The sequence below is a fragment of the Camellia sinensis genome, chromosome 1 (genome assembly GCF_055761805.1).
Source record: "Camellia sinensis isolate YWXY chromosome 1, ASM5576180v1, whole genome shotgun sequence".
Taxonomy (NCBI): Eukaryota; Viridiplantae; Streptophyta; class Magnoliopsida; order Ericales; family Theaceae; genus Camellia; species Camellia sinensis.
Genome location: NC_138961.1, coordinates 26,735,403 through 26,748,514, shown reverse-complemented (window position 1 = coordinate 26,748,514; position 13,112 = coordinate 26,735,403). Strand labels below are relative to the sequence as shown.

General features: G+C 32.4%; 1 protein-coding gene across 2 annotated transcripts; it reads right to left on the bottom strand.

Moving 5' to 3' along the window:
- Positions 1-3,042: 3,042 nt before the first annotated feature.
- On the bottom strand, positions 3,043-11,422 carry LOC114323443 (N-lysine methyltransferase). Of its 2 annotated transcripts, none has more exons than XM_028271051.2 (6): positions 11,106-11,422; positions 10,657-10,853; positions 4,247-5,653; positions 3,780-3,848; positions 3,510-3,708; positions 3,043-3,387 (listed from the first exon to the last, which is right to left on the bottom strand). In XM_028271051.2, the coding sequence occupies exons 2-6, from the start codon at positions 10,657-10,659 to the stop codon at positions 3,317-3,319; spliced, it is 1,749 nt and encodes a 582-aa protein (XP_028126852.2). In that variant the 5' UTR covers positions 10,660-10,853; positions 11,106-11,422; the 3' UTR covers positions 3,043-3,316. The 2 variants fall into 2 exon arrangements, with proteins under 2 accessions (XP_028126852.2, XP_028126853.2); XM_028271052.2 differs by having other exon boundaries at positions 10,657-10,785; positions 11,106-11,240.
- Positions 11,423-13,112: the final 1,690 nt, after the last annotated feature.

Below are 13,112 nucleotides of genomic sequence, written 5' to 3'. Positions count from 1 at the left end.
AAAAATCAATATAATTTACGTATTTTCTTCTTAATCCAATCACAACATATTTATGTTTAATCTTTTAAATAAATTTTGTGTAACTCTATTTCAACATATTTTTATTTTCCAAATAAATATAAAAATAAAATTAAAATTAAATAATTAGAATCACTTTTAGTTTTATATTACTAATTCTCTTTCTAATTTAACTATTATTTTTAATACCAAAATGAGTGTTTATTTTACTATCTTATAATTTAATATATATATATATATATATATCATATAAAATCATTATATGATAATTACAGTTTTATAGCACAATAAAACTAAAATTATCAAAATAAACAAATAATTTAACTAAATTTATTATATATAAGTATTCAAGTAACATTTTTATAGAACGATAAGGCTAAGATTATTAAAATAAGTAATTTAAATTTAAATTTTATTTTAAATCCTATTGATATTTCTTGAATAATTTTGAAATAAAAATTTTAAATTTATAATATTACTAATAATGCACCTTCATGAGTTTTGCCATAAAATATATGCAAAAATAATTTGACTGGAATAAAAATCTTACAATTATTATAATGTGTCACATAATTAATTAGAACCGTTTTGAGAACTGAAATTATTAAGGTTACAGAGATTTTGTGTTTGATTCTCTTTGAGAACACTGTTTATGATTTGAATTTATAATTTTTTATTCATCAATGTGAATAATTCTTACAATCTTACTAATATAAAAATAAATCTTGCATTTGAATTAACCCACCTCAAACACTTTTTTCGCATAAAAAAATACTTAAATATTTTCATATAAAAATATTACAATAGATCATAATCAAACACCACTTTAAGCATAATTGAAAACTTGATGCACCACTTTAGACATAACTAAAAACATAAGAAATAAGCGAAGACATTTTCGATTAATAACCAAAATAATACACCATGAGTTATGGCCAAGTTATAATTTGTATATTATATAATTTTTCATTTTTATTTTTTTCATAAAAAATATTTTGATACAAGTGGAATTCATAATTTTTGATAAATTTGATTAACACAAATGAGGATTTGATTTCAGATTGAGAATACACTTTTTTTTAACTTTGAAAGATATTATTTTTATGAGCCTATTTTACATAAGATCACACACAATGACAATGATTTTCATCAACCATTAACAAATCTGTTTGTATTTAACTTTTAATTTTTAAAATTTTTTACACGTAAAGTATTAAGTTTCAAAATTAATTTTTCATTTTAAAAGTAAATTCCCGTGCATTGCACAGGTCACCTACTAATATATATTATTAAAATATTATTTTTTTCTTGCTTAGATGGCAAAATCTAAAGGCTTTCTTTTTTCAAATCCACATCAGCATGCCTTTTCCATTTAAGTTCTACATAAAAACCAATGTTATATCGACTCTATTTGACAAATACTTATGTTTCATATACAAAATTATAACACAACAGAAAAAGAATGAAAAAATAAGTTATTTCACTTATATAAAATTAACCTTATATTATTGTTTAATATATTAATATATTCTTATTTAATATTATAATGTTATGCATGTTTCAGTTCAAGATAGTTTAAATTTTAAAATTAAAATAACATTAAAAGTTTTAATTAATTAATTTTTGTATAAGTTGAATGGTCTTTTGACATAACCGATTAGCTGAACCTTTTTCAGTTTAACTGATTTACTGATTTAATCACAATTTTATCAAAATATATTTTTATTTTAATATGAAAGAGATGATAACATTTATTTCATCTTTATAATTAACATATATCTGATAAAAAATGAGTTATGTTATATATGAATTCAAACATTATGATCGTAAAATATAATTATATCAAACCTCTTATTACTAGAAGGTAAAATTTAAACAAAAAATTCAAAAAATTCCTTTCTCCAAAGACAATCCTAACTGGTGTACTTAACTAAATTCTATAAATAACCTATACTTTTAAGAAATATAATAATACATTATTTTCAAATAATTCACCACTTCAATTGAGCATTTCATTTTATTATTTGTTAGTATACATAAAAGTTTACATCTAGGTGCAACTTATTTAAACTCATTTATGAATTTAAGAAATTAAAACAAACTTCAAAGAATAATATTATATGTACCAATTAAGATACCTATTAGTGTACCAATTGATTATGTGGAATAATTTAAAAGGTCTTTTGATATATATAATTCGTATAATTAGTGAACTCAATAATAATGTCATAACATATATTATTACACTAGTTAATATACTAATTGGTATACGTAACACTAACGAATTTCAAATGGATATAATTAAACGGATTCGTGATTGTTGGACCAATCTAAAGAAGAAATACACAGGGAAATTCACCCCATATTTACCTTGGGACCCCAAACAAAAGACCAGTGGGAACCGGTTAATCATAAACAAGACATAACAATAAATAATTGGGAAAAAAAAGAAAAGAAAAAAAAACACTAGTTAACTATAATTATAAACACGACATAACAGTGGAAACTAGTTTATAACTAGATAATTTTATTAAGAAAAGAAAAGAAAAAACGGACAAAAAAAAGAAAGAAGGACAGAATCTATTGCTTGAATTAGCTACAGCAACTGACATACCGTAGTTACTCCAGTCCTGCAGCACAAGAAGGTGGTCTAACCGACAGATTCACGACTATGCCTGCATACTAAAAACATTCATATACAAGATACTACTGCAGATCGAACCACAAAAAGTAGTAAAATAACGCTCCAACTTCAGTAAGATAACAAGCACATTGTCTTCCATCTAAGAGAAATTTTTGTTTGCACCTCACATGCGGACTGTGAGGAGTTCTTATACTTCGTCGATGTGCATACTACTACAAGGAATGATCCAAACCAATACTCACCCATCTTATGTTCTAATTAGAACATCCTGTAAATTGCTACTTCCCAAATTGGCATGTGGAGTGGAGGCCACATATTTATTTCCTTTGTTCTCAACACACCATCCTGTTGCTCAAACAGATCATGAGCTCATGACACCATGACTAAACTCAGGAAGTTGATTGATTGCTTTAATCCAAATTTCACATTTCCAACACATTCAAAGTCAAACTCTGTTCCTAAGAGCCAAAATCATGTCCAAAAAAGCCACAATAAAATTAAGGTCTATATGAAAAGGTTCAAAGCTAAATAGCAAGAAGCAGTTCTCTCTCACCAAAACACCTAAAATTTTCCAAACCAAATTCACAAGTTCACCATATTGGTGTAGGCAACCTATTCACAGATCACAAATTTGAAAAAGGCCAAGTTCACAAATCAAGATGGCACGATCACTTCATCCTTCCCATAGATACGCTGAAGTTCGCGAGTTGCAGCTTGATATGATGCTGAAAAGAACAAAAAGATGAATACAAAAGTCTTCAGTTTAACTGATCTAAATTCAGAAAAGGGTCACAACAATGTTTGTTTCAAAAAGGGGTGGTATTTTAACCAGAAAAATAAAATTCACCTTTCCATATGCGGAAATTCTTCTGATTTATGGGAGATCCAGTCACATTTTGAATTGCTTCAAACAGCATCTCCTGAGGACTACTCTTCAGCTCTTGGACCACTGCATAGATGGTCTTTCCATTCTCGAAGTAAATGTGATTATTCGGATGCTTGGTCTTACAGCCAGCATGACGCTCAAACTCATAAGCATTCAGGGCCTGCATACAACAATTTGAATGCCATTCAAACAAACCTCAAAAAAATGAAATAAAACAAAGAACAATCATACCTTGGTGAACTTGCAATCTTTGCAGCCACACAAATAACCAGTCCCTTTTATAATTCCTTTAAGATTTTTCTGGATGAACAAAAATAAGCTAGTGTCAGGATAATTAAAAATACGATAAATTACACCAACCTCCCTTGAGGTATGGAGAAAACGCAGCAAGTCAAACAGGTTTGATATAAGTACACTGACCTCCCTTTTAGTAAGGCTAAAAGGATCGGGATTAATGCAGATGATATGAAGATACAAAGATAAACAAAGTAAAATAACATCATTTTCTATCTATATGACTAACAAATTACTGATGAAAAGGGGAGCTAAATTTTATGTGAATTAAAACCTTAAAGGAGCACAATGTAATTATACTAATGTGGGGAGGTTACTGTTTTTTCTCCAAACCTCAAAGGAATTCAGTAAAATTTACCCTTGAAAATACCATGCAGAAACAAGAACAAGAATTAAAAACTCACCTCCCGTGACCAGGAAACATACTTCACAGGAACTCCATCAAGCATCCCAGTTGATAACAAGCTTTTGACATTAGAAGGAAAGTTATTGGGAGGGACTTTCTTAGGTGGCTTTGGCTCCTTATTCTTCGGGTTGGCATTGGTTTTAGAAGCTGTTGCAGGAGCAACACTTGCAACTAGACCAGTATTGTGCTCAACCGATTCTTGCTGTCCAGGTGCATTCGAAGTTTGATCATAGGGCTGACTTGCCGACAAATCATAGCCACTAATGATTCCACCTGAGGGATTTGTTTCAGGTTCATTCTGATAGCCTCCAAAAGATATAGTACTGCTCTCACCCTTCTTGTAGTTCTGTCCCATAGATAGAATGCTGGACTTTCCCTTGTCATAGTTGATACCCATTGATACAACACTAGTATCTGCCTTGTCAGAAGTTGGACCCATGGATATGATATTATCACCCCCCTTGTCATAAGAAGAACCAATTGAAATGAAATTTTCATTCGCTTTGTCATAGGCAGAACCCATTGAATTGAAATTCTCCTGCCCCCTGTTATAAGCAGGACCAGCAGATATGATATTGCCATTTCCCTTCTCATATCGATGAGCCATTGTTATGAAACCATCATCTCCCTTGTCAAAGGGCTGACCCATTGATAAGATACTGGGATCTCCCTTGTCAAAATTATGACCCATCAACATAAAATTGCCATCTCCTCTGTTAAATGTGTGACCCATCGGAATAAAACTGTCATCCGCCTTATTAAAGGTAGGGCCCATTGAAATGGTACCCTCGTTCCCACTATTGTAAGTTGTGCCCAGTGAGATGTTGTTATCAATCTTATTATAGGCATTGCCTATCGAAATAGTATTGTTATCCCCCCTAGTATAGGGGTGTCCCATTGATACAGACATGCCATTTTCAGAGTCCATAACTTGATTGACTTTTACTTTTCTAATTCCTCCATAATTGAGACACGATGAGGGATCTTCCATTGTGTGGGACATAGATAAACCGACTGAGGAATTGCTTCCAAATTGATCCTCAAAACCCCTTCTTTCAACATTTGAGCTCCCTGTACCAACAGCAGGAATGCTCTTATCAATAAGATCGAAAGGCCTTGCAATCTCAGATCCAAATAGGCGGTCAGTAAACTGCCCTGGGACCGTCTGAAAACTTGAATTGTTATCCCATAGAGAAATGTTTGCATTTGGAATTTCTGACATTGTTCTGCTGTTAACATTTTCTATCGCTTGCTTCTTGTTGCAGAATAGTTCTGGTTCAGAAGCATCCATGAACCACTGGTGAGCACGCTTTGGTTCAATTCTTGACGAAGTATCATAATTTATGTCTCCATCAGTTAGACAACCTGCATCCCTTGGCATCCAAAAGCTCTTATTCTGAAAAGACTGCCAAAAATATGTACTTAGCATCTTAATTGAGTAACATCTTAATTTAGTAACAGGAGTTACTAGATCACAAAAAAAAATGAGTTCTTCGAACAAAAAGGATGAAAAAATTACAATCCTCAAATAATTTTAAGGCTGTGCTTGGATCTTGGATTTGAGTAGGGGATGGTGAAGGGAAAGGAAAAAATAAGGGAAAAGTGATCAACATAGAAGCTGATTTTGTCACAATTCCCTTCTCTTTTGCTCCGCCTCCACACATCCTACCCAAATCCAAAATTCAAACACAACCTAAACAGAAAAGGTACAAAATTCATATTAACTGCAAAATTAAAGATGGTAAAGCAAAATTCAGACATGTGAATATTTAATCAACATTTCACATATATGACCCAAATGAAAAGTAAAAAGAAAAAGAAGAAGAATCTAATTCAAATCTCAACTGCCAAAGAAACTATATGCTTTCTTAGAGAAGCAGACTGAGTATACCATAATCTCAAATCACCTTAGTCTTGCTTTGGAGCATAATTTCTGTAAATGGTTTTCACACATGACACCTACTTTGTTAAGTAGTTATCATTTATATATCTACGTTATGTGACATGAAAGACAGCAATTCACATTGACACTTCCCAATATGCAGCGCTTGATGGACTGGATTTGTCCACTTATCGTGGCTAGAAAATAACAGGAAGCATCAATGTATTGTCAGATCGAAAGATTTGAGAATAAAACCCATTGAGTACATGTTCATTCAACTAAGGGATTGAATGAACCTCACAGCCAACATCCAGACAACATGGACCCTAGTAAAATCAGGTTCCTCGATTGTGATGCATTTTTTTTGCCTTATAAGCTATGCGTTGTTCCCGTAAACTAGTTTTAGAAATGTGACTTTCTTTATATTTTAGGCTATCTTTGTTTTGGGGAAAAGAAATATAAGACATAAGCTCTCCCTTATTTGAATAATTTTTCCCTTTTACTGATCAAAAAGAAAAAAAAAAGGGTTTACTGAATGGATTCCAAATATTTAATCCACAACAAAAATGAAGTCATAGATTTTCCATACAAGTGAATCATGCAAGGCTCAAATTTCAAGCACAATTATATATTTTCTTTCAGGGGTCTGTAGGTGGACAAAAGGTATGGGCCTTATGCTAGGGCAGGGATTGAGGGTCAATTGTAAATGTAAAGCAAGCCAACACAAAGAATACACCCAAGTATGTAGAAACCTATCTATTGGAGTGCTATAGCTGTGGAAATACTGAAGGCCATAACAGCATTGTCAAGATCCTACAAGGTGAATCAACAGCTCAGAAGAAAGAGTTGAAAAGGTGCAATAACACCTTGACAAGACGGCTTACACTTGTGATTTATCTTACGTATAGCTGTTGGCCACAATGTCTAGAGGTATTAAAATTTGAAATCAGAAACAAATATATGAATACCAAAAAATCAGTCCAAACCAAGATAAATGAGAACATACATCATAACATTACACAGTCAAACACAACAAAACTGAACAATGACATCAAATTATTGTTATTAGTATTTCCAATTATTCAAGGCCAGCAATATTTCAAGATTAAATAATACTAGCAATCATTGGAAAAAAGAATGGCAATCTATGCATGCATTATTACAACAAATTTGGATTAGTATATATTGTAACACATCTAAGTTTTGTCTAACACTTGAGATGACTCATGTAATTTTTTTTTCTTTTATCAAGCTACATATTTCGTTCAAACCTTGACAGCACCAACATATAAACTGAGGCAAGGGATACAGAGAAAGGCAGAAAGACCACCGGGGACGGCGGCATCCACTCCAGCCGGCAAGTGACCCACTAAAACCCTCCTAGATCAGTCACTCAAAAGAAAGAAATGAGTAGAAGGGAAGAAAGGGAGGAGAGAAAAGACAGAAGGGAAGGGGAATGGAGAAAAGAGAAGGGGGTAGGAGGAGAGGAGGAAGCCAACCAGAGAGGAAACAACATAAGGCAGCTGCTATTTCTTTTGTTATGATTTTATAAATGGTTGTTGCAACTTGCAACATAATTTTTACTTTTCAATTGAAAATATAAAGCATTCATATTTGCAAAGATGTTACCTTTTTAAGGGTCTTACGTTTGAAAGGATACTTCAATAATATCAGCCAAGCACAAAATATATATATTGTATCGTCAATAGAACATGCCAATTGTCCGGAAACAACCCATTTCAATTTTCTTTAGGGGGTTAGCTGCATAGTTGCTCTCTTACCCCATCCTTCTTCCAATATCATTTTTCCTTGTGATCCTCACGGTAATACTTGTTGCATGGGAATTTTTGGTATAAGCAAAGTATCCCACACCAGACATTCAATGTTACACTGTGAATTCATTTCTCCCAGCACTTTAGTAGGATAAAAGTTGGAGACTTCCAAAATTTAATTATGTCCACATCAAATACCGACAAACACTAATGGCCAACTTTTGTACCGAACCCCATGCAACATAGTAAAATATGAAGGAAAATAAAACATATCCTTTTGAGGCAATAACTGCCCATCTAATTGTCCAGACTCTAAATAATAAATACGGTAAAACTTGTGGTAGATATTATACCCCAAGGCAAGAAGGAAGCATTAATTTGTATGCGTATGCCATAAATATCTACAAAAATAGAAGCTGTAGAAAAATCTTGAGACATAAATAGTTCCAATAGCTTTAGCGATAAAGTCAAAGAAATTATTAATATTTTCATAATGGGTTGTCGATTCACGTAAACTAGGGAAACCTCTATTTGTGTGTTCCTTACCAGGTTGACGCCAAATGTGAAGAATTTGTTGCTCTTTTTATTTTATTTTTTTTCCTTTCTTTTTCTTTCCTTTCTGTTTTAGCTGCCCTTCATTACTGCGAAGCCTGGAAATAATTTGTTGACTCATCCTCACTTCTCCTCAACCAAAAAAGCAAGGCCCTGGTTGTCGTGGGTTTTACAGCCAAAAGGTTCACAGCCACAAGGCTCATCTCCTTGTCTAGCTTTTGTGGATTACTATAACATGACACCTCATTTAACACAAAAATAGTACACTATGAACCTTTTCCAACCACAATATCCCAATGCCATTTTTCGCACAGCAAATTATATTCGGTAATTTTCACCGGTAGAAGTTTCTCTTTCAAAGAGTTATGATCCCACCATTGAAGAGCTATGGTCATAAATATCCTAATGTCTTGAAACTTTGTACATAGTAAACAAAGGTGTCTACACAAATAATCCTCAAAGTTCTACAAAGGTAAACTGACAGCATCTTCGTTTCTCGCTCCGTTTGGTTGCTTCACACTTAATCAGGGCACCCCAAATGGAACGGAACATGTCATGAACCCTGTGCTATCATTCACATTTGAGCAGAGCAGTCTAAATACACATATACTCATAATTAACCTGTTAAATCCAAAGTTTTTAAAGGCGAATGCGTACCTTGAGGCGTTTTACCCCTCATGAGGCGAGGCGTAAAGCCTCAAGGCGTTGAAGCGTAAGCATTTCAAATTTTGAATTTTAATGTTTACTGAATAAATTAAATATTTTTAAATAGTTAAAAAAATAAAAACAAAATTAAATATAAATGTGTAAATACTTCACTTTAATGTGTTGAACATTTTACTACATAGAAAGAAGTTTTCCTTCACTGAAAGAGAAATCAATATTCTTAACTTCAGTGATTGAGCTTCTCACTTGACCATGAACTGTGTTTTTCTTGATTGATCATTTACTTAATTTTTCCTGTAGAATATAGTTGTAAAAATAGATTCTTTTTAATTTTTTATGTTTAAACAATCTAATAGACTAAGTTTAACAAATTTCCAAGGCAACTTCTACATGTGCATACTCCTCACATGCTTATGTGCAAAAGGCGTAAAAAGCTCACTTAAGGCGCATGTCTAAAACTATGATGAACAAGCCTTTGGGGAGTAATGCCTAAAAATCAAAGCCTTGATGCGTTTTACCTTAGCCTCAAGGCGAGGCGAGCATCGAGGCGAGTCTCAAGAAAGCCTTTTAAAACTCTGGTTAAATCAAGTAACGCCTTAAATTTGCATTATCATTCTCCATACCTCAGCAACCCATATTTTGAATATGATGGTTTAATGTTCACAAACGTCCAAGTAATTCTTACCTTTAGAGTCCTTCAAGCATCTAACACAATTTTATGGGCATACTAAGTACATAAGAACTTAAAAAACATATGTATAAATGGTTGATTTTATATTCCATTTCCATATCAAACTAACTCTACTTTCTTTTCTAACTATTCTACGCACCAGATGGGTAGTAATTCAAGAACACAAGAGGAACACAGGCAATAAAATAAATTTCCTACCATCAATGAAGCTCAAATCTCGTAAATAATCAACAAAATAATACGACGAATGAGCAACTTTCCAAAATCTATCAAATTAGGTATACACCCATAAACAACAAGGTAAATTACCAAGAATAAAGGGATTAAGAAGATTCTCAAATTGCCATCCGTCTACCTAGTTTAGTAACCAAGTATGTTGGCTGTGCAAATAAAAAATTTCAAATGTAACTCAAAAAAGTTTTTAAAAAATAAAAAAGAAAAGAAAAAGAAAAAGAACAAATAGAGTAATAACTTGAATCACCATTACATAACATTCTAAATTGAATTGATTGCCTATACTAGATTAATTAAAAATAAAGAGTTTCAACCACCAATCTCACGATTAAATCTGAAAGACCACCCAGACAAGGTAATCCAACCCTGTCAACATATGGAATTTTTCCAGAGTTAAATGTAGGAAATCTATAATCTTTCAAAGATAGAAATTCAATTTAAGTCTATTCAAAAACACCAACCAAACTTGCAAATAATACACAAGATAAGCATTCACACAAATACCATAATTGTTCGAGCATACCAACAAAAGAAACTAAGGACTATAAAAATAAATAAATAAATTGCCCAAAAAAGCACAGCATTAGCATAGAAAAAGCATTAAAACCCACCATTTTCACGCCAGTTAAACCCACTCGTCCTTTCGATTCAAGTAAACTCACAGAGTCACCACACTCCAAAATCGCCCCTTCACAATCCTTCAAACTCCTTCAACACTTCTTCCCGAAACCATTTCGCCTCTGCAAGGCATTGCCACAAACCATTCAAAACACCATAGAACCCAAGCTCAAAGCTCTGTTCAATCAATCTACAAACAACAAACCAAAACCTAGTAAGAAAAAAAAAAATCATAAACAAGCATTAAAGTTCAAAACTCGATTTGAACCAAATTTCGATTAAAAATACATTCACACATATATATACATAACATGCATTGAACGATCGATCACAGAGATAGAGAGAGTTAACGATCAAACCGAGTAGTTGTGAAATTGAATCAACGATAGATACAAAAGAAAATGAAGCCCTAACAATAGAATTGAGTTTAACTAGGGTTTACCCAGAGCCACCGCCGGAGTATTTTTCCGGCGAATCCTCGCCGGAGAAAAGAGACGAAGAAGAAGAAGAAGAAGAAGCAGAAGAAAAGGACCTGTGTGTTGGGTTGAGTATTGGAAATGAGAGTTCGGGCCTTTTTATACTACGACGAATGATCTGGTGTGGTCCCGTCTATTGTTATCCAGTATGGTTGAATTTTATGGACCGTACACGTGGCGTTGTATATGGATAGGATGGTTTCTGTGTGAGATGATGGAATACGGTTTTGAGGGTTGTGAAATCGATCAATCAATCACAGCCGTTAAAATGGTTTACTTTGGTACGTCATAAACCACTTGATTAGGGTTCTTGCTTTATACAGTGTGTACTTACATGTGTCACCTTCGATAAAGGCCATATTCATCTACATAAATTAAATTTTAAAAAATATTTAAATTGCATATTTCGTATTAGTATATGATTTATATTTTTAGTGAAAATAGTAAAATTAAATACTTATAGAGATACAGTGACGTTTTGAGAAGTGAGTAAAGAGTTGACTTCTTAATTTTTTTTAGTCTACTTTATCTTTTTATAAGTAAAAATTATGAAATGTTATGTAACACAAAATAGATAAAAAGTTAAAAGTTAACTTTTTACTTACTTCTCAAAAGACCCCACAATATTAATCAATTAAGTTTCTTCAATTTCTCCTTTATCCTTTCAAAATTGTTTGTCATGTCAAAAGAAGAGGTGTAGTTGGGGGTAATAAATTAAGAAATATAGTAAAACTCTACTCTTTTAATCTGTTATATGGTTTAGTTATAAAAAATTTGTCGCTTTGTTGTAATATCTAATATCTAAGAGAGTTTATCCTGTAAAAATAAACTCAGTTACGATCAAAGAGAACCTGTTCCGTAAAAGTGCATCCAATTAAAGACTATACTTAATGACGTGGCCATAACTTATTTATCGAATGAATAAGTAAAATGATTTACTTTTTGTTTGCCTCAACAATTCAAAGGATTAACAGTTCTTGTAATACGGATTTGCATTGTGAAAATTAATTTTCTGGAAGAAAAAAAAAATAGTAAAGGGAAAATTGCCTAACTATTATTAGAGGTGGAACTAAAATTCTTGAATTAAGGAGATAAAATGAAAGTAATAATAATAATTATTATTAATTGAAATAAATTTAATAATTGAAATCCTCATGCAATTTTTGGCCCGTGGGGGCCCACTAGGAGTCCCGTTTTGATAATCTAAACGTTCAATGTGTAGAACTCGTCGAGTACTATATGTTTGTAAAAAATCACATTGATTGGATATCGATAGCTATCTCATCAGATCAGTTTTTTGTCAATCATTAATTTGTTCACCGTCCATTTTTTTGCACAAAACTGATTTTGATCATATAGCTATCGATATCCGATTAATGTGATTTTTTGCAAACATATGATAATCAACGAATTCTACATAATAACGGTTCAGATTATTAAAACGAGACTCGTGACAAGCTTTCACAAGCCGAACAGTACCGTCCAGTCCGATCTAAACTGGAGGCACGCTGCTCCCTTTTAAAAATTCCATGGAGGGCACCTCTTCCTTCGTATCTGTTTATTACCTTTTCTAAACTTTCTTTGTTTATTTTATTTTGAGAATTTTTATATTTTTACTTTTTTTAAACCTTGTAATAAGAAGAAATTTTTTTCATTTTTTTTTTAACATTTGAATATAACATTTTTTTAGATTATTGTAATGAGTGGGGTAATAATTACACACCATATATGTGGTAAAATTATTGGTTGACGTTACTAGAATTGAAATGGAATCTCGGCCTTTGATTTAGCACCCAATTGATTGAGAATATCTCACAAGTCAGCTATTTGAACGGTGCTGATATAGCTTTGACAGTCCAATAGTGTATCATCTCACATACACTGCAGAGTCCACACTAATTTTGAAGCCAGCGTAGTGTGAAAGGTCATGTAATTAAGAGATTCCTCTATTAAATGTGTAACTGATAATACAT

Excerpts from the sequence above, each read along its gene's own strand:
- LOC114323443 (XM_028271051.2), bottom strand. Across the intron at positions 3,709-3,779 it reads AAGATTGCAAGTTCACCAAG|GCCCTGAATGCTTATGAGTT; the intron begins GTATGATTGTTC and ends TGTTGTATGCAG. Across the intron at positions 3,388-3,509 it reads GAATTTCCGCATATGGAAAG|CATCATATCAAGCTGCAACT; the intron begins GTGAATTTTATT and ends TGTTCTTTTCAG.